Source organism: Ictidomys tridecemlineatus, chromosome 10, assembly GCF_052094955.1.
Source record: "Ictidomys tridecemlineatus isolate mIctTri1 chromosome 10, mIctTri1.hap1, whole genome shotgun sequence".
NCBI lineage: Eukaryota > Metazoa > Chordata > Mammalia > Rodentia > Sciuridae > Ictidomys > Ictidomys tridecemlineatus.
Genome location: NC_135486.1, coordinates 8,679,447 through 8,698,359, shown reverse-complemented (window position 1 = coordinate 8,698,359; position 18,913 = coordinate 8,679,447). Strand labels below are relative to the sequence as shown.

Sequence of the window (18,913 nt, the reverse complement as noted above, 5' to 3'; positions counted from 1 at the left end):
GCTGCTAAAAAATAACAGATAAGAGCAATTTGGGTTTTTTCCAAGAGAAGTTTACCCCTGAGAAAATAACTGTGTTATTCTGAATTCAAAACAAATGATGTGGACTTAAAAGAAAGTTCTAGTTGGCCTTTAGATGAATCGTATTTGCTGCACAGGTGCAGACCTTGCCACCTTGGCTTGCTGTTGTTAAAACCTTCTCCATGAGCACCACTTTGACCACATCTTATGGGTTTCAGGTGAAACATTAGCCTGACCATGGTATCCAGGCTGCCCCGTTATATCCCAGTGTTTTGTCTGCCTCTGGGGCACATCAGCTCTTGGTCAACATAAAACTAGGAACAGAAATTCCTTTGTCACGTCATGTTGTCTTGTCTTTTTCCCACCATCACCTGGGACTTTGTAGGAATTGACCCTCCCAAAGACATCACGATTAGCAACGTGACCAAGGACTCAGTGATGGTGTCCTGGAGCCCTCCTGTTGCATCTTTTGATTACTACCGAGTGTCATATCGACCCACCCAAGGTATTCAAGTAATTTGATTTCTCAAAGATTAATGGGGTTGGAGCTGGGTGGAAATTATTATGGGGAAAGTATTGTATCCTGATGGACGTGAAGCCCTGCCTGTGTTCTTCCCGCTCCTGTGGCATGCTCCCTCAAAATGAGAATGTGTCCATGAGGAGCAGCCCAGAAACCCCTGTGCTTACCAACTCCTCTCAAAATAGGAGTGAGTACATTCACCCAGACATCGGGCCCTTCACCAGCAGAGGAAGCTGGTCACCAGTATCTAGATTCTGCAATGAGATAAAAGAGCTCCTAACAGAATCTGCCGAGAGCCAGGACCATGCACTTTCCAGAGAGGGTAAAGCCCAAATCTCAAGAGTAGCTGAAGACCCAGCAAAGCCAGAGCAGCTGGGATGTGGTCCTCGCCCTGCTGCTCCAGCCACGTTTTGAGTCAGGGGAAGTTGGCCCAGCCTGGCCTGCACCCTGGCATTCCTTGTTGGTGCACAAGGCACTGGTGATGAGGTGGGGGTGTGCCCACTTCCTGTGGGGGGCAGGACAGCTTTCCAGGCTAGCCTGTCTCTGGGCTGCACAGACTCTTTACAGCTACGCACTCTAAACTGATTCAATGTAATTGCCTCAAAGAAAACTGGGCTGTTAGAAAACTACCCAATAAATTGCTCATTTCTCCTTGTTCCAAGAAGCCCATCAAATGAAGGGGTGGGACAAGCATGCAAGTTCTCTTTGAGCTTCAACATTTCCAGCCCATAAACCACTCATTTCCCCCTCCTCACATCCAGTGCCGGGTCCCAAATCCATCTGTGCTTCATGACCAGTGCCCCATGTAGACCGCACCCCTGGTCACATTGATGAGGAAGCAGCAAGGTTTTAATGGTGGATTCTGCTCTTCCTTAGTAGGACGGCTGGACAGCTCAGTGGTGCCCAACACAGTGACAGAATTCACCATCTCCAGGCTGCACCCAGCCACTGAATATGAAATCAGCCTCAACAGTGTGCGGGGCAGGGAGGAGAGCGAGCGCATCTGCACTCTGGTGCACACAGGTAGGCACGTCCCCCTGATGGCAGTGGACCCGCCAGGACTCAAGAGCCCAAGAGCAAAGTCGTGTGAGCTCACACCAAGAACCTTAGTTCTGGGCTCTGAGATGCCATGCTCAGGCCTCCTCCCTGTGCCAGGAGGGACAGTTTGTGACTTCTCTCCCCACGGATGGCCTTGTCTAGAATGGAATTTAGAGCCTCCCTGTTGGTGTCTTATTGGTTGAGATGGGGAACTCTCGTGGAACTTCCAATATGAATAATGGCTGCTCACGGACACAGGATGCAGGTGAATCCAGAACAGACAAGTCAATTATCCCGTCTTTCTTTAAAAAAGACCCAGGGAAGGAACTCTCACCTGAGAGAGGAAAACAGTTGTCACTCCAGTGACGGGAAGCGGGGGTCATGAGGTTCTTCATCATGGATGGCCAGAAGACACCAAGTGGCTGCCTTTGCTCTGGCCTTTTGCTCCTGAGAGGAGCTGGCACCAGCGGCCATGAGTCCCTCACCCGTGGTGAAGGCAGTGGAGGTGACGCAGCTCCACGTGGCATCCTGGGCCATCTGCAGGGGCACTCTAGCCCGAGTTCTCCATCAAGTCTTCCCATTAGACCCAGGTGCCTCCTGCCCCCAGTCAGCTCCTGTGTAGTGAGCTCCAGGATGGGAGGCAGAAGGGAGCCACCAGCTTGCCACACGGGAAAGTGGCCAAGGGAAGTCCCCATCCCATGTCTTCCTCCCAAAATGAGCCCGCTGGAGGAGCCTGAAGGCAAGGCCCCTCAGGCAGCAAATCTGCCCCTTCCTCTCTGGCCCCTCTGACCGTGGACTATGCAGAATCAGCAAAGGTTAGCTATGGAAGTCACTAGAAGGCACAGCCCACGTTTTCTTCCAGACCACCTAGTAAGCCAGAGCACAGAGGGAAACGTGCAGATGGCCTCGTTACGGAACACCTGGGTTTCCCGAGGGTGCTTCATTCCCCTTGAGAACGGTATTTCCTGAATGAGGCAAATGTGCCTTGGAATTCCTCACTGCTTTTTCAAGCTCAGAAACAGCATCTCTTTTTTTGGCAATAGTTACACTTACACACACACACACACACACACACACACACACACACATACACACACACGATTTCACAAATATGAAAAATTGTTCACCATCACAAGATAGCACAGAATAGTCTACTCTTTCTTAGTTTCCTTGCAGGTCTATGACTATAGAAAACCTAGCCATATTTTTTACTTCCATCTTACCCTGAACCATTGAAGTATCTGGTCAATAAATGTTGACCAGAAATAATATCCAATGAGTCAAAAGAAGCCCCCTTCCCACCTTCCTGAAAATTATGTTACAAAAATCCAACTTTTTCTCATTGAAAACAATGGATTTCAAGAACATCCTACCCTCAAGGTAAAAGAGAGCAGGAGCTTGGGTCAAAAATCTTCTTAAATTCTTAGCCATAAGCTTTAAGTATTTCTAAAGCAGGTACGCAGTGGTACACCTGGCCAAGCCACCCTCCTTCAAGGTCAGGCAGAGTTATTTTGGCAACCGCCAGGTTCTTGACTGTGCTTAGAAGTGTCCTGGTTCATGGTTGTTTGTTGTTGCTGTTTTAACTTGAGGTCTATGAGCTTACGTCTTCTAGAAGTAAACACTCCTGCAGGGCGTGGTACTTGTCTCATGGTGTCATACACATCTCAGAAATCAAGCCAATTGAGGTCTAATAAGGGCTGCATTGGAAAAATTCTTGGAAACCACCAAGTATAGATAAAATTCAAATTTTTAAATCATAAAAAATTTTTCTGGTTGTTGCTCTGTGATGAGGGACATAAGGAAGCAAAAAAAAAAAAAAGAAACAAACATTATTCAATTAGAAAGCAGAGGTAGATGAGGAGCGGATCTTGGCTCCCCAAATAAATTGTATGACCTTTAGGCTGAGCCAATACCTTAACTGTTTGAATAACATCCATTTCTAAAATAAATCCCAATTTTATCCAACTTGATGGAAGGGAAGCAAAGTAATAAGGCAAAGGCTTATAAAGCCTGAGCCAGTAAGAATAGACAGGCGGTCAGGTGACATCTCTGTGCCCCCACAGGCACTTGGCCTCCCGAAGGCTGCAAGGATCCCCTTGGCTCTCGGTGCCACAAAAGCCTGCCCTGGATCAGTCCAGAGTGAGCCTTGGGAGCAGTGAGCAGGAATTCTGTAATCAGATATGACTCTGGAGGCTCCCGCATCCCATGCAGTCATCCGCAAGCACTGCCTGAGGACCTTTGGAGTTCTCAGAGCTGGAGACACCCCTGCACTTGCACTACACTTCCTGAAGTGCATCGGAGATCTGCCCACAAGGCACACCCTAATGTCAATGAGACTTGGAAGAATGATTACCTCATTAATTAGAGAATTATAGCAATTTCTGTAGGTTCTGAGTTTCTGCATCTAGACTTAAATGTCTAAAACGCAACAAGGATACATTGAAATGCCCCAAGGCACCTGCCACGTTGCTCTGCACTTAAGAAATTAATGGATGAATTAGAAAGGAGAGCTCAGGGCAATGGAGGTGGGGGCTGCACACGGGACTGCGTACTTGAGAGCTAGGGGGAAAGGAGACGAGAAGGAGCTGTTGGAGCCAGAAGGGAGAAGGGAAAGAGGGCTCTGCTCACTTCACCCTGGCTCAGCACAGCAGCAGACTGCGTCGGGGGCAGGCGGAACTTCTGGGCTGGGTTGAACTTCATCCTACAGCTTTCTTACCTGTACTGACCGCTCCTGTTCCGTTCCAGCCATGGATAACCCTGTGGATCTGATCGCTACCAACATCACCCCCACGGAAGCCCTGCTGCAGTGGAAGGCTCCAGCCGGTGACGTGGAGAACTATGTCATTGTCCTCACACACTTCTCAGGTAAGGGTCTACGGGCTTAGGCCTCAGGCAGGGGTGGTCAGAGTCAGGGCTGAAGACCAGGATGGAAGGGAGGAAGCAAAGCATTTGGTGAGTCTGAGGGGCAAGTTGGAAAATGTACTGCTTCAGTTATACCATAAAGACCTCAGGTTAGCCCCCAAACTCCGCCGACTGCCAACTGTAGGACTTGCGAAAGCTCAATCTGAAAGGTGCAGGCAGGGCAATTGTACAAACCGAGAAAGAACACTGGGAAAACAGCTCAGAACTGAGATAAATTTGCCCCAAAGCTCTAGAGACAAGAAAACAGACTTTTCTAGATATTTACAGAGCAAGAAAAACACTGAAATTATACGACCAAGCCTGGAGCAGATAATAAGTGATAACAGGTGACAGAAGATTCAGAACTGCTAAGCTTTCCTGCTTTCCTGCTGGTGTGGTCTTCTCGCCCCATGTCCACCTCACAAGTTTGAACCAACGTGAAACCTTAAATTTAAATGTCCCCTTCATCATGCTTGTTCATCTTAAATTTTTTGACATTGAATAGAGAAACCCAAAGCAAAATTGTGTACTTCAAGTCTCCTGCCTTGGGAAAATCATTTCCCTGCCTGAATTAAACATGTGATCTCAGAATTGTTATGGGTTATATTCAGGAATCTAGTGAACGAAGATACCAGAAAACAGAAGGCAGGCAGATGTCTTGATTTTCAAAAATGGCAGAGAACGCCAGTTCTGTAAACTGTAAAGAACTAAACTTATTGTCAAGTTTGGAAAAGTAAAAACTAAAACAGACTCTTAAACAGAATGGGAAGGGAATTCGTGATTACTGCATACCAACACAGGTTCACCAAGAATGAGTTTTGTCAAAGGCATTTTACACCCTTGCTTTTTACTGGCAAGTCCACCAGCACATTTGGGTTTCAGCAAGGCACTGGACGGCTCTGCCTATCACTCAGTTCTTCATTAAAATGGAAAAATGCACGATGCATCATATTTGGAGTGAAAGGACCCGGCCCAAGAATGGATTTTGCTGCTGTGGCTGAGTCCTAGCCGACCCCTCTGTGTCCATCTGGACACCCGCAGGCCCTCCGTGTCCTGATCTGGCATTTCCTAACTCTTGTCATGCTTTCTAGAGCCCCCATGCTCTCTGTTTCTTTTCCCTCCAAGAAATCCTCTCTCCACAGTTCTGCCTAGAAAACCCATCCTTCAAGTCTTCGTTTCAACACTGTTCGGTCAAAGACTTTTTGGTTGCCACAGGCAGTCAAATACACCTGTCCATAAGCACAAAGCACGCATCTCCATCAGAGCCATTCATTTCTATTCATTCAACAAATGCTTCTGATGCACCCTCCTGGGCCACATGCTCCTCTCGGCTGGAAAGATTCAGGACCATGGCATGAGTTCTTGTTTTCACGGAACTTGCGTCGAGTGATGGAAAGTCACGGCCTCCCGTGAGCAGCGGGATGGTAGCGGCAAGCACGGAACGTGGCAGGTCCCATCTGATGGGCACTAAAGGGAAGAGAGGAGGAAGGCCTCACAGAAAGCAAAAGAAGGTGAAGAGAAGAAGAAAGGAATTGCAAGAAAAAGAGCAGCCTGTCTGCGTTTGCAGAGGTGTGGGAGAGGTGAAGGAGTCTGAGGAAGCACCAGCGTCTGGTGTGATTGGAACAGTGGTTGGGGGTGGGATGTTGAGGGGGAGATATTAAAAAGATAGTCATTATGTATCTCTTCCAATTTTTTAAACTTGTCTGTGTGCCTTTCTGTGTCTTTAGACCACAATAAACTTAAAACATCCAGCCCTACCTAGTTGGGAGATGTACCTAATAAACTTGGTTAAATGCTGAATGATTTGATAATATTCTAATTGCCTAATGGAGGGCTTGGCCCAGATCTAATGAACAGTTTTATCAACAGCTTGAATGAACTCAGAGAGGACAAGCTGATTAAATTTGTGTATAAAACAAAACTGTGATTGATCGAATCCAAATTCAAATATATTTTAATCAACATAAAGGTGGTCCAAAACTCAAACAGCAACAGTAAATGCAAAACTCGGTCCCTGGGCCCAAAGAGCAAGTAGGCCAGGGCGGGTGGGGTGGTGATACACAAGGCCTTTCATTGGCAATAGGCTCAGCATGGGATGATAGCACGTGGCTGTCCTAAAACCCCTAAATTAATATGAATAGCAGAAATGGAGACAGAGACTGGCCCTGTTTGGTCAGTGAATTTTAATCATTCTCAATTCTCTTCTAAGCTTTGCATTCAGCAGGGACACTGCTAAACTTTGACTTGTTCAGAGAAAAGCATTGAGGACTGTTAAGATTTTAGCACTGTCACATGAATGTGATGGGAGGTAGAGGCTGAGTTTTGTTAATCTGAAGGAGACAGCACTTGATTGTGAAAATGTCACACAGACCAAGGATTCATTATTCTTTGTGTTTCCAGAGAACTAGGCAGAAGACAGACAGAATTTGCCCTCCATATAAGGTTTCTTGTTTGTTTGTTTGTTTGTGTTGGGTTTTTGTTTGTTGTTTGCTTGGAAAATCCCACCCTTCTTCCTTCCTTTGGATGTGGGAGAGTTCCTATTGGAAGCGCTGGCTGCCATCTTGAAATCATGAACTATAAAGGAATATTTTTCTCAGGATGTAATAGGATGTGAGAGCAGATCCTTTTTAAGACCAGGATACCAAGCTTGATAACTTATAAAGGAGTTTTCCCAGAATTCTGTGGTACTGAATTCTTGTGAAGCATTTAGATTTGGTAGGTCTTTCATAAATGGAGTAGTCCTACTCGGTCCTCAGCCACATTCTTCCGATTTCAGTTGCTGGAGAGACCATCTTGGTGGATGGAGTCAGTGAGGAATTCCAGCTCATCGACCTGCTTCCGAGCACCCACTACACCGTCACCATGTATGCCACCAGTGGACCTCTCACCAGCAGCACCATCAGCACCAACTTTTCTACCCGTGAGTACATGGTCATCTCCACACCTGGACTCTAGATCCTAGAAGTGACCCATTTCCTGATGGTGGGCTCAGTCTCAGTCTATAGGCTTTGGGCAGTGCACCTCTGAGCTGTTATTTTGGCTGACAGTGTGGTCCGAATCCAATGAAAGTGTGCCACATCTCTTGGTCAACACACACGTCTAGTTTCCTGCTCCCATCCTGGGTCTGTGTAATAGCAGTAAAACTAGGCCAAGAGAAGTAGACACTGGAAATGCATCTAACCCAGAGCAGTCCAACAGATATTAAAAACATACACTGCTATGACCCAGCTACTGGAAGGAGGAGGCAGGAGGATCACAAGTTTGAGGCCAACCTCAGCAACTTAATGAAATCCTGCTTCAAAATAAAATTTAAAAGAGCTGGGATATAGCTCAGTGGTTGAGTGCTTGTCTAACATGTGTGAGGCCCTCCCTGGGTTCAATCCCCAGGACCTACCTATGGGGGAGACAGCTACTAAGAAGGTAGAACAGTAGACCAAGGTAAAAGGTGAGAATATTGTAAGTTCCAACATAAACTCAACATTAGTTGGAAAGGATCATGGTCACAGGCTTAGAGGTTCAGATGGGAAGATGTCACTCCCAGGCCCAGAGGCCTCCGTGAGCAGAACAGGGAGTAGCTGCAAGAGAGATCACAGCACTAAAGGATTATCTTCTGACCCAGAAGCACCCTTTATGCTCCTGTCCATGCCAGAGCCGAGGGCGGCATGGGAGCAGCCCACAGAGGTGGGCAAGGAGATTTCGTGCCTGAACTCAAGCAGGGAGGAGCTGGAGAGACAGGCATCCCCTGGCATTTCCCTTCTTTGCAGTGCTGGACCCTCCCGCAAACCTGACTGCCGGCGAAGTCACCCGACAGAGCGCACTCATCTCCTGGCAGCCCCCCAGGGCGGAGATCGAGAATTATGTCCTCACGTACAGATCCACGGATGGAAGCCGCAAGGTAAGAATTGGCTTCTCCTCAGCATGGAAACTGGCCAGTGAAGTGAGAGGGAGGGCAGGAAGCAATTAACAGGAAGCTGCCAGGTTTCCCGTGCTGGGGACAAAGCCTGCTGCGAGAGTGCTCAGCCAGGTGGCCCGGGTGTGGTCCTGGCTCTGCTGCTGCTCACCACACAAGCTGGGCAACACCCCAGCCCTCTCCCAGCCTCCCAGTCTTCTCCAGGGAAGCCACTCTGCCACTTCACCAGGTCTGGTTGAGCTTCCTGTATGGGGACCCAAACTTTGGAAACTTCCAACTACTTGGCGTTGGAATAACTGTTGGCTTCAGGGGCAAGCAAACGGGGGCTGGATCCCAGGTTCAACAGGCTTTTATGTCTTGTAAGCATTAGAAAGGCAACATCGACAAAACCCATCGTAAAAAAATGACGAATCTTTGTCTTAGGTCATCAGTCAAAATCATCCACTAGAGCACTGGTTTTGAAATTCTTGTTCTCAGTGGGATTCTTTTAAAAAGTGAAATCATATGCAGGGGACAAATATACAGGATAGACTGCAGCAGAGCTAGCCTATTTGATGGGAGCAGGGAGGCCTAGGGTCCTGTTTGCTTACCGGCTTCTGCTCCTGAGCAAATTCAGTGCAATCTCAGGCCACTGGGTTCAATAATCCAGGTACCTAAATTTATCCCAATGTGCATTTCTGAGATAGGAGCTGACCTAAATCTCACATGAGAGCTGTTCTCTGCTTACTGGCACATTTTTTTCCTTCTGTGGGATGGAGGGGGCAGCAGTAGCCACTACAGTGCTGACCCAGCTGGCCAAGGAGTTTGGACTTCCCTTCCCCACTTCCCACAGTGCAAGCCAGTCTCTCCCTTCCACCTCCCCCTCTGGCTTTGTGTAGGAGCTGATCGTGGACGCAGAGGACACCTGGATCCGGCTGGAGGGGCTGTCGGAGAACACCGACTACACAGTGCTCCTGCAGGCGGCCCAGGATGCCACCAGGAGCAGCATCACCTCCACTGCCTTTACCACAGGTGAGGAAGTCATGGCCACTTGGATCACTTCTCCCCTGGGTGACTTTGGCTCCTTAGAAGCCTCTGTTGAGACTTGCCCTGGAAGGAGCCTGACACAGAGATTCAGCTGCCTCCTTCTTCCTCCCATCCCAAGGCTTTGCTAGGAAGCACCCCACTACAGGGTAGTCACAGGACACCCAGATCCCTGGTCCACCCGGACCAACTAATGCACCCCATAAAAGTTCCTTTGAGTTCCAATTTTCTGCATGTTTTTCCAGAAAACTTTTCCTACTTCTCTCCTTCCTCCCTGGTCTATACCTAGTGTCAGGAACAGTGGTAAATCCTCAATATTCAATCTACAGCCCCTTTCCACCAGCAAAAGTGGTTTTGCATCCAAAACTCAACTCAGTCCTTAAAACGACTGGCAAGGAAGGTCTTTCTATCCTCATTTCACCCACAATGAAGTGTGGTACATAGAAAATGAAAGACCTACGTGGCTAGTGAGTGGCAGGGCCAAACCTAGACCCAGGTCTTCTACATCCCGCTGTCCCTCCTGCCTGCCCTCACTTCCGTCAGCAGAAGATACTTGTATCTGTAAGAGGAAACACCTGACATCTCCCTTGGGCACTCATCTCTGCCGGTCTTACTGGATCCCGGGTGTGATCCCAGTTAATCCTCACGCCCTCCGATGTGGCATGGGCTGTTGATAAATAGTCCTTTCTGTGATCTCCTATGACACCTCTCTAGTTGGCAACGTGGGACTGCCCAGCCCGGGCTGAATTCTCTCCCTGCCCCATCTGGGGATGTGGTGTGGGGCAAATGTGGGCTTTTTACCCCTAGTCGCATGGCTGCCTGCCTTCCTGAAGTACCAGTGTGGCTGGATCCCTGTCCCTGTCCGAGAATCTGTCCCTCCATCCCCAGAGAGGGGACAGGAACTCCCCTCCGATGCATTTCCCTCGATACACCCATTCTGAAGGATCAAGCAGGACACTGTTGGAACGTACCACCTCCAGCCGTGGTCCTTTGGGAGTGAGGTCATGAATGAGTCCTCTTTGCCCTTCTTTTCCATACTGTTCAATACTTTACAAAGTGTCTTCAGTGAGCACATTAATCAGAAAAAACAAATATTTTAATTAAAAAATAAAAATAAACTATGGTCATACAACCAAGACATGAATCCAAGACGAGTCTTTACCAAGTGGAACTTGGATGACACTTGATCTCTGTTCAGGGACTAAAATCAATTATGCTGTTTCAGAGGTGCCTTAGCTGGAAACGAGGGTGCTGCCTCTTCTTGTTGGAGCCCCTCCCTGCACACTCACAGGTTAATTAAAGGTCCTCCGTGGTCTGCTTCCCCAAGCTACCACTTAAAGATCCATGGGATGGAGCTTTCCACTGAATTAAGAATTTCTTTCCCGTTAAAAGAACACAGATGACAGACACTTAAACGGAGCTCCCAATTTGCATATTTATGAGGTTAAACTAATCATTTTATTCCCCAAATGCATGGGCTTCAACATTTGCTCATTGTGGGATGTGCCTTTCATTCCCGTCCTGGGAGGCTACAGCTAGCTCTGGTGAGCAGTTGACTCTATGCCTGGAGCCTCTGTGGAGTCCTTGCAGCTCTGCCTCACTGCCGACCCTCCCCTCCCGGGCTGTAGAAGTACACCAGCTCATGTGCCCATCGCTGGCCTCTCTTAGACACAATGCACTAAGGGATGTGCAATAGTTTGGGTGTGGTGTTCCCGATCCAGCTAGGGGCTCAGCAGGATCAGGTAAGCCAGGGGTTCACAACTCACAGGGAGATGTGAAGAAAGGATGACTTTATTTAGTGGACAAGATATATTTAGGTGTGTATGTGAGTGTATAGGTGGGTGGGTGGGTAGATGTGGGTGTGTCTACGTGTGTTTGCAAGACTTCAGCTGACACTGGGCTCCCGGGGCATGATCAACATCAACATAGAAAGGAGAAAACTAAAGAGTCCAATTTCCCGGTGCAGTGAGGGTAGTCACTAACTGAGCTGCTTGCTCCATGTACAGTTGGGGAACTTGGCACTACCACCACGGTACCTAGGAAAGCAGTATCCATGTTTGGCAGTTTTTGCAGTTTTACTAGACAGCTTAAATTTAAATGTTAGAAGCTGATGAGTACCAACCTTGCTGGCTTTGTCTTGGAAATTTATCAGAACCCACTGAAACAACTGGTTGCAGAATGGAAAACGCTTGGGCAGAAATAATGCATTAGAAATGACCTTCATAAAGCCTACAATGTGACAGACCTAATAGATGTTGACTAAATTAAATCCTAGCTGCAAAGTACCAAAGAGGGGGTCTCTGGTGAAACAGAGCTAAAAGGACGAGGAAAAGACTAGTACCCTCCACAGGGTTGGCACAGGTAGAGAGGGGCAGCCTGCAGAGTCCAATGCCCAAAGTCCTCATTTTGAGCTCTGTCTACTACCGAAATGCAAATTTCCCTGAATAGATAACCACCTAGGCTACATTGTCACTTGCATGTTAATATTAATGAAGGCTCTTTGCCTGTGCCAGTCCCTTCTGCTCCCCTTTTCTGCCCCTGCCAAGAGCAAGTTTTATTAAGGAGGAAGAGAATACAAGGTTCTCTGCTTCCTAAGGGCAGGGTGAATATGGTACCAAAAAGAGAAAGAAATCCGAAAAGCAAAGTCTCTTCACTTATATGCAAGATTGGAACTCTGCCAGCCTGGACCCCAAGAGCGTGAGCTACTCCTGCCCAGCAAGTCTGGGGAACGGGGGAGCCTGCGTGAAGGCCACCAGGGCAGAGGGATGTAGAGGCTGGTTGCTTTTGAGCAGTTAGCATGCCGTCTGACTTCACTGTCAGTAGGGAGTTTCCCTCTTAAATGCATCATGTTCTGAAGGTGGGCAGATCCCACTCACCATTCTGCGTGCTTTCTAGGCCTTCTCTGATGGAGAGTGGCCTCAATCCACGGAACAATTCCTCGCCTTGTCCCAGGTGGACCAAGATAAGAGATGAGTTCAAAATAGGCCTGTCCGAGATGACTTGGAAAAGAGTTGATATCCCAAAAAACAATAATAAAAATAGAAAAGAGGGAGAAGAGCTGGTCTCAAAACCTCAAGTACCTTTGATCAAGGTGTTTTCCCCGCTGTGTTGATGCCACAGAACATAAGCCCGTTTCATTCTTTCCATCATGTTAATAGCTTCCTGTCCTCTTGTCGCTGGTGTTTGCACAGGACTCTGGGGGGAATTAAATACAAGTATATGGAAGAGAAAAAAATATGGATACATTATTTATAATTTATTGTCGCCTGAAATTTCATCCAAGGTCTGCTTGTCTTTTGGAGACATGAATATAAATGAGGAAACAAATATTCCCCGCAGAGCCCCAGGGACTTGGTACAATGATCTTCTGAGAGGCAGGTTTCACTGTCTCTTTTAATACTATAAAAAGCAAACAAGCCTCTCGCTAAAGCTCATCCTCGGAGACAATGAACACTGTAAAATAGGTTGCCTTGACCTTGAGGTTAAGCGAAGACAATCATTGGCAGAGGTGCCCAGAGACAGGTAAGAAGAAATTTTCTCTCCTTACCTTTGCTCCAGTCCTGGCTGTCCCACATCCAGGCCGAGCGGCTCTGTGGGCAGGAAAACTCGTCCTCTCTAAACACTAGCTTCAGTTGTTGAGAAAATTAATGAAGATTACCAAATTGTAGGCTCTGGAACAACAGATGGTGGGTCTTGGACATTCACATGCTTACCACCGATTTCAGCTGGATGGGAAAGCCTGACACCAGCCCCGCCCCCCGTGTCTACCTTGTGTACCCCGAGCATCCCCTCACCAAAGAAGAGAGCTAATAGGGTTCTCTCGGTGGCACTGTGTAAAAACAGCTTGAGTTCTTGCTTCACCAAGACAAGCCAACCCCTAAAATGACAATGGAAGACAGAACTCAAAACGAGGACTTTGGGCATTGGACTTTCTTTGAGACCTGGCTGTGGAGAAGGAAGGTGGTCACACACCACAGCACTTGCAAATGAATAAATGTCAGTCAGAGGTTTGCACTGACCGCACTGCCCAGCTCGCTGTGTATCCCCAACGCCAGCCTCCTGCGAGACCCCTCTCTGGGTTCACTCACTGTTTCCCTTCGCCCCATGGCTCCCCCTTCCACATGTAACCATTCTAATGTGTTTGGGTGCATTTCTGAAAAATGTGTACCAGTACAATGGTTTTGAGTCTAATTTAAACACATTTAAATGGGCCTGGATCACACAAATCAGTCTCTATTCTCATATTTATATATATATATATATTACTCAGCACTTTTTCTAGACCATCCATGTTGTTAGACAAATATTTTTGCTTCCAGCAGTTGCAAATACTGCATGATAAGTACCTATCACATTTTACCGATTCCACTCTCCCAAAGAGGTCCATCCGGCCCTCTCCAAACTTCCACCACCCAAGTGTGGCTGTGGTAAACGCCTCCTGTGTGTCTGCTTGTGGATCAGTGAGGCCACGCCTCTGGGTTACACCTCAGGAGAGCGATGGCTGGGCCAGAGAATGAGTTTGCCTTCGCATAACTAAGCATTGCTCTCTGGCTGCCTGTTCCCCCCAGTGGGGCTGGGCTCCTGTTGCTCATGGCCTTCGTCATTCCTGATGACTTGACATGGTCCAGCTGTATCATTTTTGACAGTCTCCTATGTGTAACTGATGTAGCTCTGTTCTAATCAATTTCTGTAAATAATGATGAACTTGAGTTTAAACATCTCTCCATATGCTTGTTCGCCTTTTGAGCTTCCTTTTCCTGTTACCTGATCGTCTGGTTTGTGGACTTTTCTATCAGGTTCCGATAGGATTAATGTTTGAGCTTTGGGAGTCTTAAGAAGTTTTTCAATGTATTCCTCTAATTGCTTTCTAGATTTATCTTTTATATTCAGTCTATTTTGTATGTGGTATTAGGTAGGGATACAGTTTCATTTTTATTTCTAGAGTGAACCAGTTTTACTAATATGATATACTTACTAATAACCCATCTTTTGAGTGGACTGATTTGTGGTTCTTTATTGTATATTAAGTTCCCATATATATACGAATTTGTCATCTCTGAATTTCCTATTTTATTTTATGGTCTATCTCTCTGTCCCTTTGTAAACACTCTATTGTCTTTTTATATCTATAGCTTATTATCTTAATATAGGTGGAACAAGTTTACACAATTTCCCTTTTCAGGGTTGACTTTGCTATTTGATAGTGTTTATTTTTCCACAGGTGTCACCTTATTTATCAAATTTAGTTTATGAAGTTCTACAAAAGGAGTTTCAACTTCAGTTTAGATTGGAACTGTGATGAATTATGAATTAATTTGGTGAGGACGGACATCTCTTCTGAATGCATAAATTAGATCTTCATTTATCCAAATCTATATTTTATGCTTCCTTTTACATCTTCCTTTTACATCATGCTTATGTTTTCAAAAGTTAAAAAATTTCCCTATGGCATTCTTTATGTACTTGGCCAATTTCTGAACATTTTATGATTTGTATTGCTTTGTGACTTTATAGATAAATTTAGATAATATTGAATAATATTTATAGATAAACAGAGATAATAGTTCTTTAAAAATATTTTCTAGTTAGTAATTGCTAATGTGGAAAGATATTGATTTTTATATATTGATCCAGTATCTAGCTATCTCACTGAACTCTCATTACTTGTAATTATCTATTGTTTCTGTTAACATTTTTAGGTCAATATTTATGCCATCTACAGATAAGGACAGTTTTATTTCTATACTTCTAATCTTTACATCTGTTATTGGTTTTTTTTCTTTATCACATTAACTAGGACCTCCAAAACTACATTAAATAGTAACAATGGTATTAGTTAATCTTGACTTAAGGAGAATTCAATTAAAGCTTCATGCTGCATAATCTTTGCTAAATCTTTTTGAAGCTTCTTTTATATGAAAAAGAAGCTAATTTTTCTAAAATAATAAGAATCTATACTCAGCGAACATTAAATAAACCAGAACATTATTTGCTTAGATTTGAGGTTTAAGACATTTGTCAAGGTAGAGGATTGTATTTTATTCCACATTAAGAGCTTTTGTAATTAACTTTATCAAATAGTAAATTTTATAGCTCTGAGATTTATACTTTTATACAGTTATTTCTCATCTACTAAAGAACTATTCAGGAATCTCAACCATTAAAATTTCTCTTTAAGCAGAATTCTAACATATACAATTTTTCCATTGTTTTTCAGATTGATTGAATATGAGTTTTCGTTGTACTCTTAGATTTAGCTATCTACTATATTTTATACTTCCTTTTACATCTATAATCATAAAAAATAGCCTATATCTTTTTTATATCTTATTGGATTTTGAAATCCATGTTTCTCTAACTGCCTTGAAAAATACTATAAAATAACTGAGTAGCTTTCAATCTTCTTCTACTTCTTTCTCCCTCCTTCCTCCTTCTCCTTCTTCATCTTTTAATAAGTTGTTTAGGACAGAATATTTGACTGCCACTTTGCACTTACACATTTTAAAAATTAAATATCTATCCAGCCAGTCATGATGGTGCACAACCGGAATCCCAGCAGCTCCGGAGGCTGACACAGGACGGTCATGAGTTCAAAGCCAGCCTCCACAACTTAGTGAGGTCCTAAGCAACTTAGCAAGACTCTGTCTCAAAATAAAAAATAAAAAAGGTCTTTGATGTGCCTCAGTGGTTAAGTGCCTCTGGGTTCAATCCACGGTACCAAAATTAATATATCAGTAGATAAATAAGATAAATAAAAATTAAATACCCAAGTTTTTGATTTCTCACACCAGTTTTGACCCTTTATAGGTTTCTTGAAATTTACTCATTTCATCTGAATTTTAGAATTCAGCAGACAAAACTCTTCAAAAGACTTTGTAATCTTTAATCTTTACTGCATCTATTACTATGTTCCCCTCTTTGTCTTAATTTTTCATCTCCTCTATTTCTTACTCAGTCTTTCCAGTGATATATTAGGTATTAGATCTAACAACCCCATTCATGTTTTTATTTACCACTATTTATTTTTAGAGTGCATCATCAGAGTATATCTGATATAAAATTCTAAGCACCTGAGCATACTTTCAAATCCCTCTGGATTCCTAGCTTCCTACTCACTTCACCTCCACCCACACAAACCCTGTCTAGTTTTGGGGTTTTGGCTCTGGGTTGCTATGGATAGACTTTCTCCTTATCTATTCTTTGATTAAAACCACCACCCCCTTTTGGGGGGGGGTACAGGGGTTGAAACCAGGGGCACTTAACCACTGAGCAACACCCGGTCCAACCCTTTTTTATTTTTTTTAAATTTTCAGACAGGGTCTAACTAACTTGCTTAGGGCCTCGAGATAAGTTGCTGAGGCTATATTTGAACTCTCAATCCTCCTGCCTTGGCCTCCTGGGCCTCTGGGATTACAGGTATTCACCACCACACCTGATAATTAAAGTCTTTTATTAGAGACAAAAATAAGATATTTCCCACAACTAGTTAATCACCTTCACTTTTCATGGCTCCAGAATTTGTCACTGCTAATTTGTGTATTTAATCGAAGTTTGCAATAACTGGTTTTGTAAAGCAAATTCCCTGAAATCAAATATTCCTGAAGAAGGTTGTTCGGGAATCAGACCTTCGTGTTTGAATTACAAGTTGTTCAGATATAGAAATATTAGGCACAAATATTTGCTTCCAACATATTTTAAAATATTCTTCCACTGTCCTCTCCCATGTAGCATTGCCTTTGAGAAGTCTAATGTCAATCAGATTTGTGTTCTGTGGGAGATCTGATCTTTCCTTCTAGAAAGTTTTAGAATGGTTTTCTTTCTTTTTGACAGTCGCACACTTCATTCCGTGTCTTAGAGTTCATTTATCATTTTATCTCCAATTTGACACTCTATGAGCCCTGTAAATCTACGGTGCTTTATCTTTACCTCTGACTCATTTATCTTCATTACTTATTTAGGCATTCCCTCTGCTTTTATTGGCTTTCTAGGGCACTTATTACCTAGATGTTAGAATATGAACTGCCCTCCAAAACCTCCAAATCCCTTGACTTATTTTTCTTTTCATGTTTTCTTTCTCTTTTTTCCTCCCCTTTATCTTCTCAAACAGCTCCTCGATTGGATCTTCCAATTCATATAGCTATATTAGCTGTATTTAAAGCCCATTTCTTCTTACCTACTATATTCTTACTATAAATTATTATCACGTTGTCCATACCTAACGTTTCTACTTAAGTCGATTTCTTATTCTTCTTCATGTTGTTAATGTCTTTCTTGATGTCCTTAAAGTTGTCATGCTTAATTAAAATTCTGTCCTAATAACTGCACCAGAAGATCAACATCATGTGGCCTGTGGACTTTCTTCCACGGGAATCCTACTCTTCAACGAGTGAATGTTCCGTCCTGTGGAATCGTGTTCCTTTGGGGTTCTCTGCTCCTTTTTCTGGCCATGTGTATAGTTGAGAAGGACCAAATCCGTGCGAATGGACAGGTAATGACTTCTGTATGGCATTATGGAAGAGAGAGCAAGAAGATAACTGCAAAACTTTCTTCCAAACTATGTTCATCCTCTCTCGTTTTGGTATTGTTTGGTCTGCCTGGTTTGGGGAAGGTGTTGACTTGTTTTTCTTTTTTTTGGAGGGGGGCGGTAATTCTGGCCTTACTGAATTAATTGGGAAATGTTCTTCCTCTTCTATTTTCTTGAAAAAGATTATATAAAATTGGTGAAGTAGACGTCACCAGTGATGACACCTGGGCCTGGAGCTGCCCTTTTGTAGAGATTTGAACTACAAATCCAAATTTTCAAAGTCATCACCATCCTCTTCTGGTGATTCCATTTCACCTTGAGTGACCTTTGGGAGATGGTAATTTGTAAGACATTTCATCTAGATTGTCAGATTTATTTGCATAGAGTTGTCTGTGCTAGTCAATAGGTTAGGGATGCAGGATCTCCCTTTAGAAAGGCAGTGAATTCACGTGGAACAGAAATATAACCTATGATAGTCGTAAGACCACCGTATGAATGTTAGAGAAGGACCTCATACATCGAGGATTTGATCTTGTCCATTTCAGATTATGGACATTGGACATTTAAATTACATTGTCCCAAATGTTTTCAGAACGTCTAACTATAATTCCCCTTCTGGTGACCATAGGGGAGCCATACAATCCTCTCAAGGATTTATACATCTAACTAGCCTGAGCAGGCAGGCCTTCCAGGCCCTGGTAAGGGTTTTCTATTTTACTCTAGTTGGAAGGCAGAAACCATGGTAGAGAGAGAGGGGATGAGATGAAAAGATCACTCTGGTTAAAGGAGAATGGACACCCGTGGAGCCTAAAGAGTGGAGGGAGACGAAGCCAGAGGCAGCACCATGACCCCACCTCTCCTGGCCACGTGGCATCAGGAGCCACAGAGTAGAGCCACGTTTGCAAAGCCAGTCTGTGATCAACCTAGTCTGCCACAAAACTGGATCTTCCGGTGTAAGTGAATACAAAGAAAAAGGCAA

At 44.5% G+C, this 18,913-nt stretch overlaps 1 protein-coding gene across 4 annotated transcripts in view; it reads left to right on the top strand.

Annotated features, from left to right (window-relative positions):
* Tnr (tenascin R) overlaps window positions 1-18,913 on the top strand; it is a 385,191-nt gene that overhangs the window by 343,493 nt on the left and 22,785 nt on the right. For 3 of the 4 annotated variants that reach the window (XM_021722634.3, XM_078022361.1, XM_021722636.3), the window contains 6 exons: window positions 404-523; window positions 1,415-1,561; window positions 4,322-4,441; window positions 7,254-7,397; window positions 8,242-8,372; window positions 9,266-9,398. In XM_021722634.3, the coding sequence (XP_021578309.2) occupies window positions 404-523; window positions 1,415-1,561; window positions 4,322-4,441; window positions 7,254-7,397; window positions 8,242-8,372; window positions 9,266-9,398 (795 nt within the window). The remainder of the gene's footprint in view (window positions 1-403; window positions 524-1,414; window positions 1,562-4,321; window positions 4,442-7,253; window positions 7,398-8,241; window positions 8,373-9,265; window positions 9,399-18,913) is intronic. The other variant, XM_021722635.3, reaches the window with a different exon arrangement.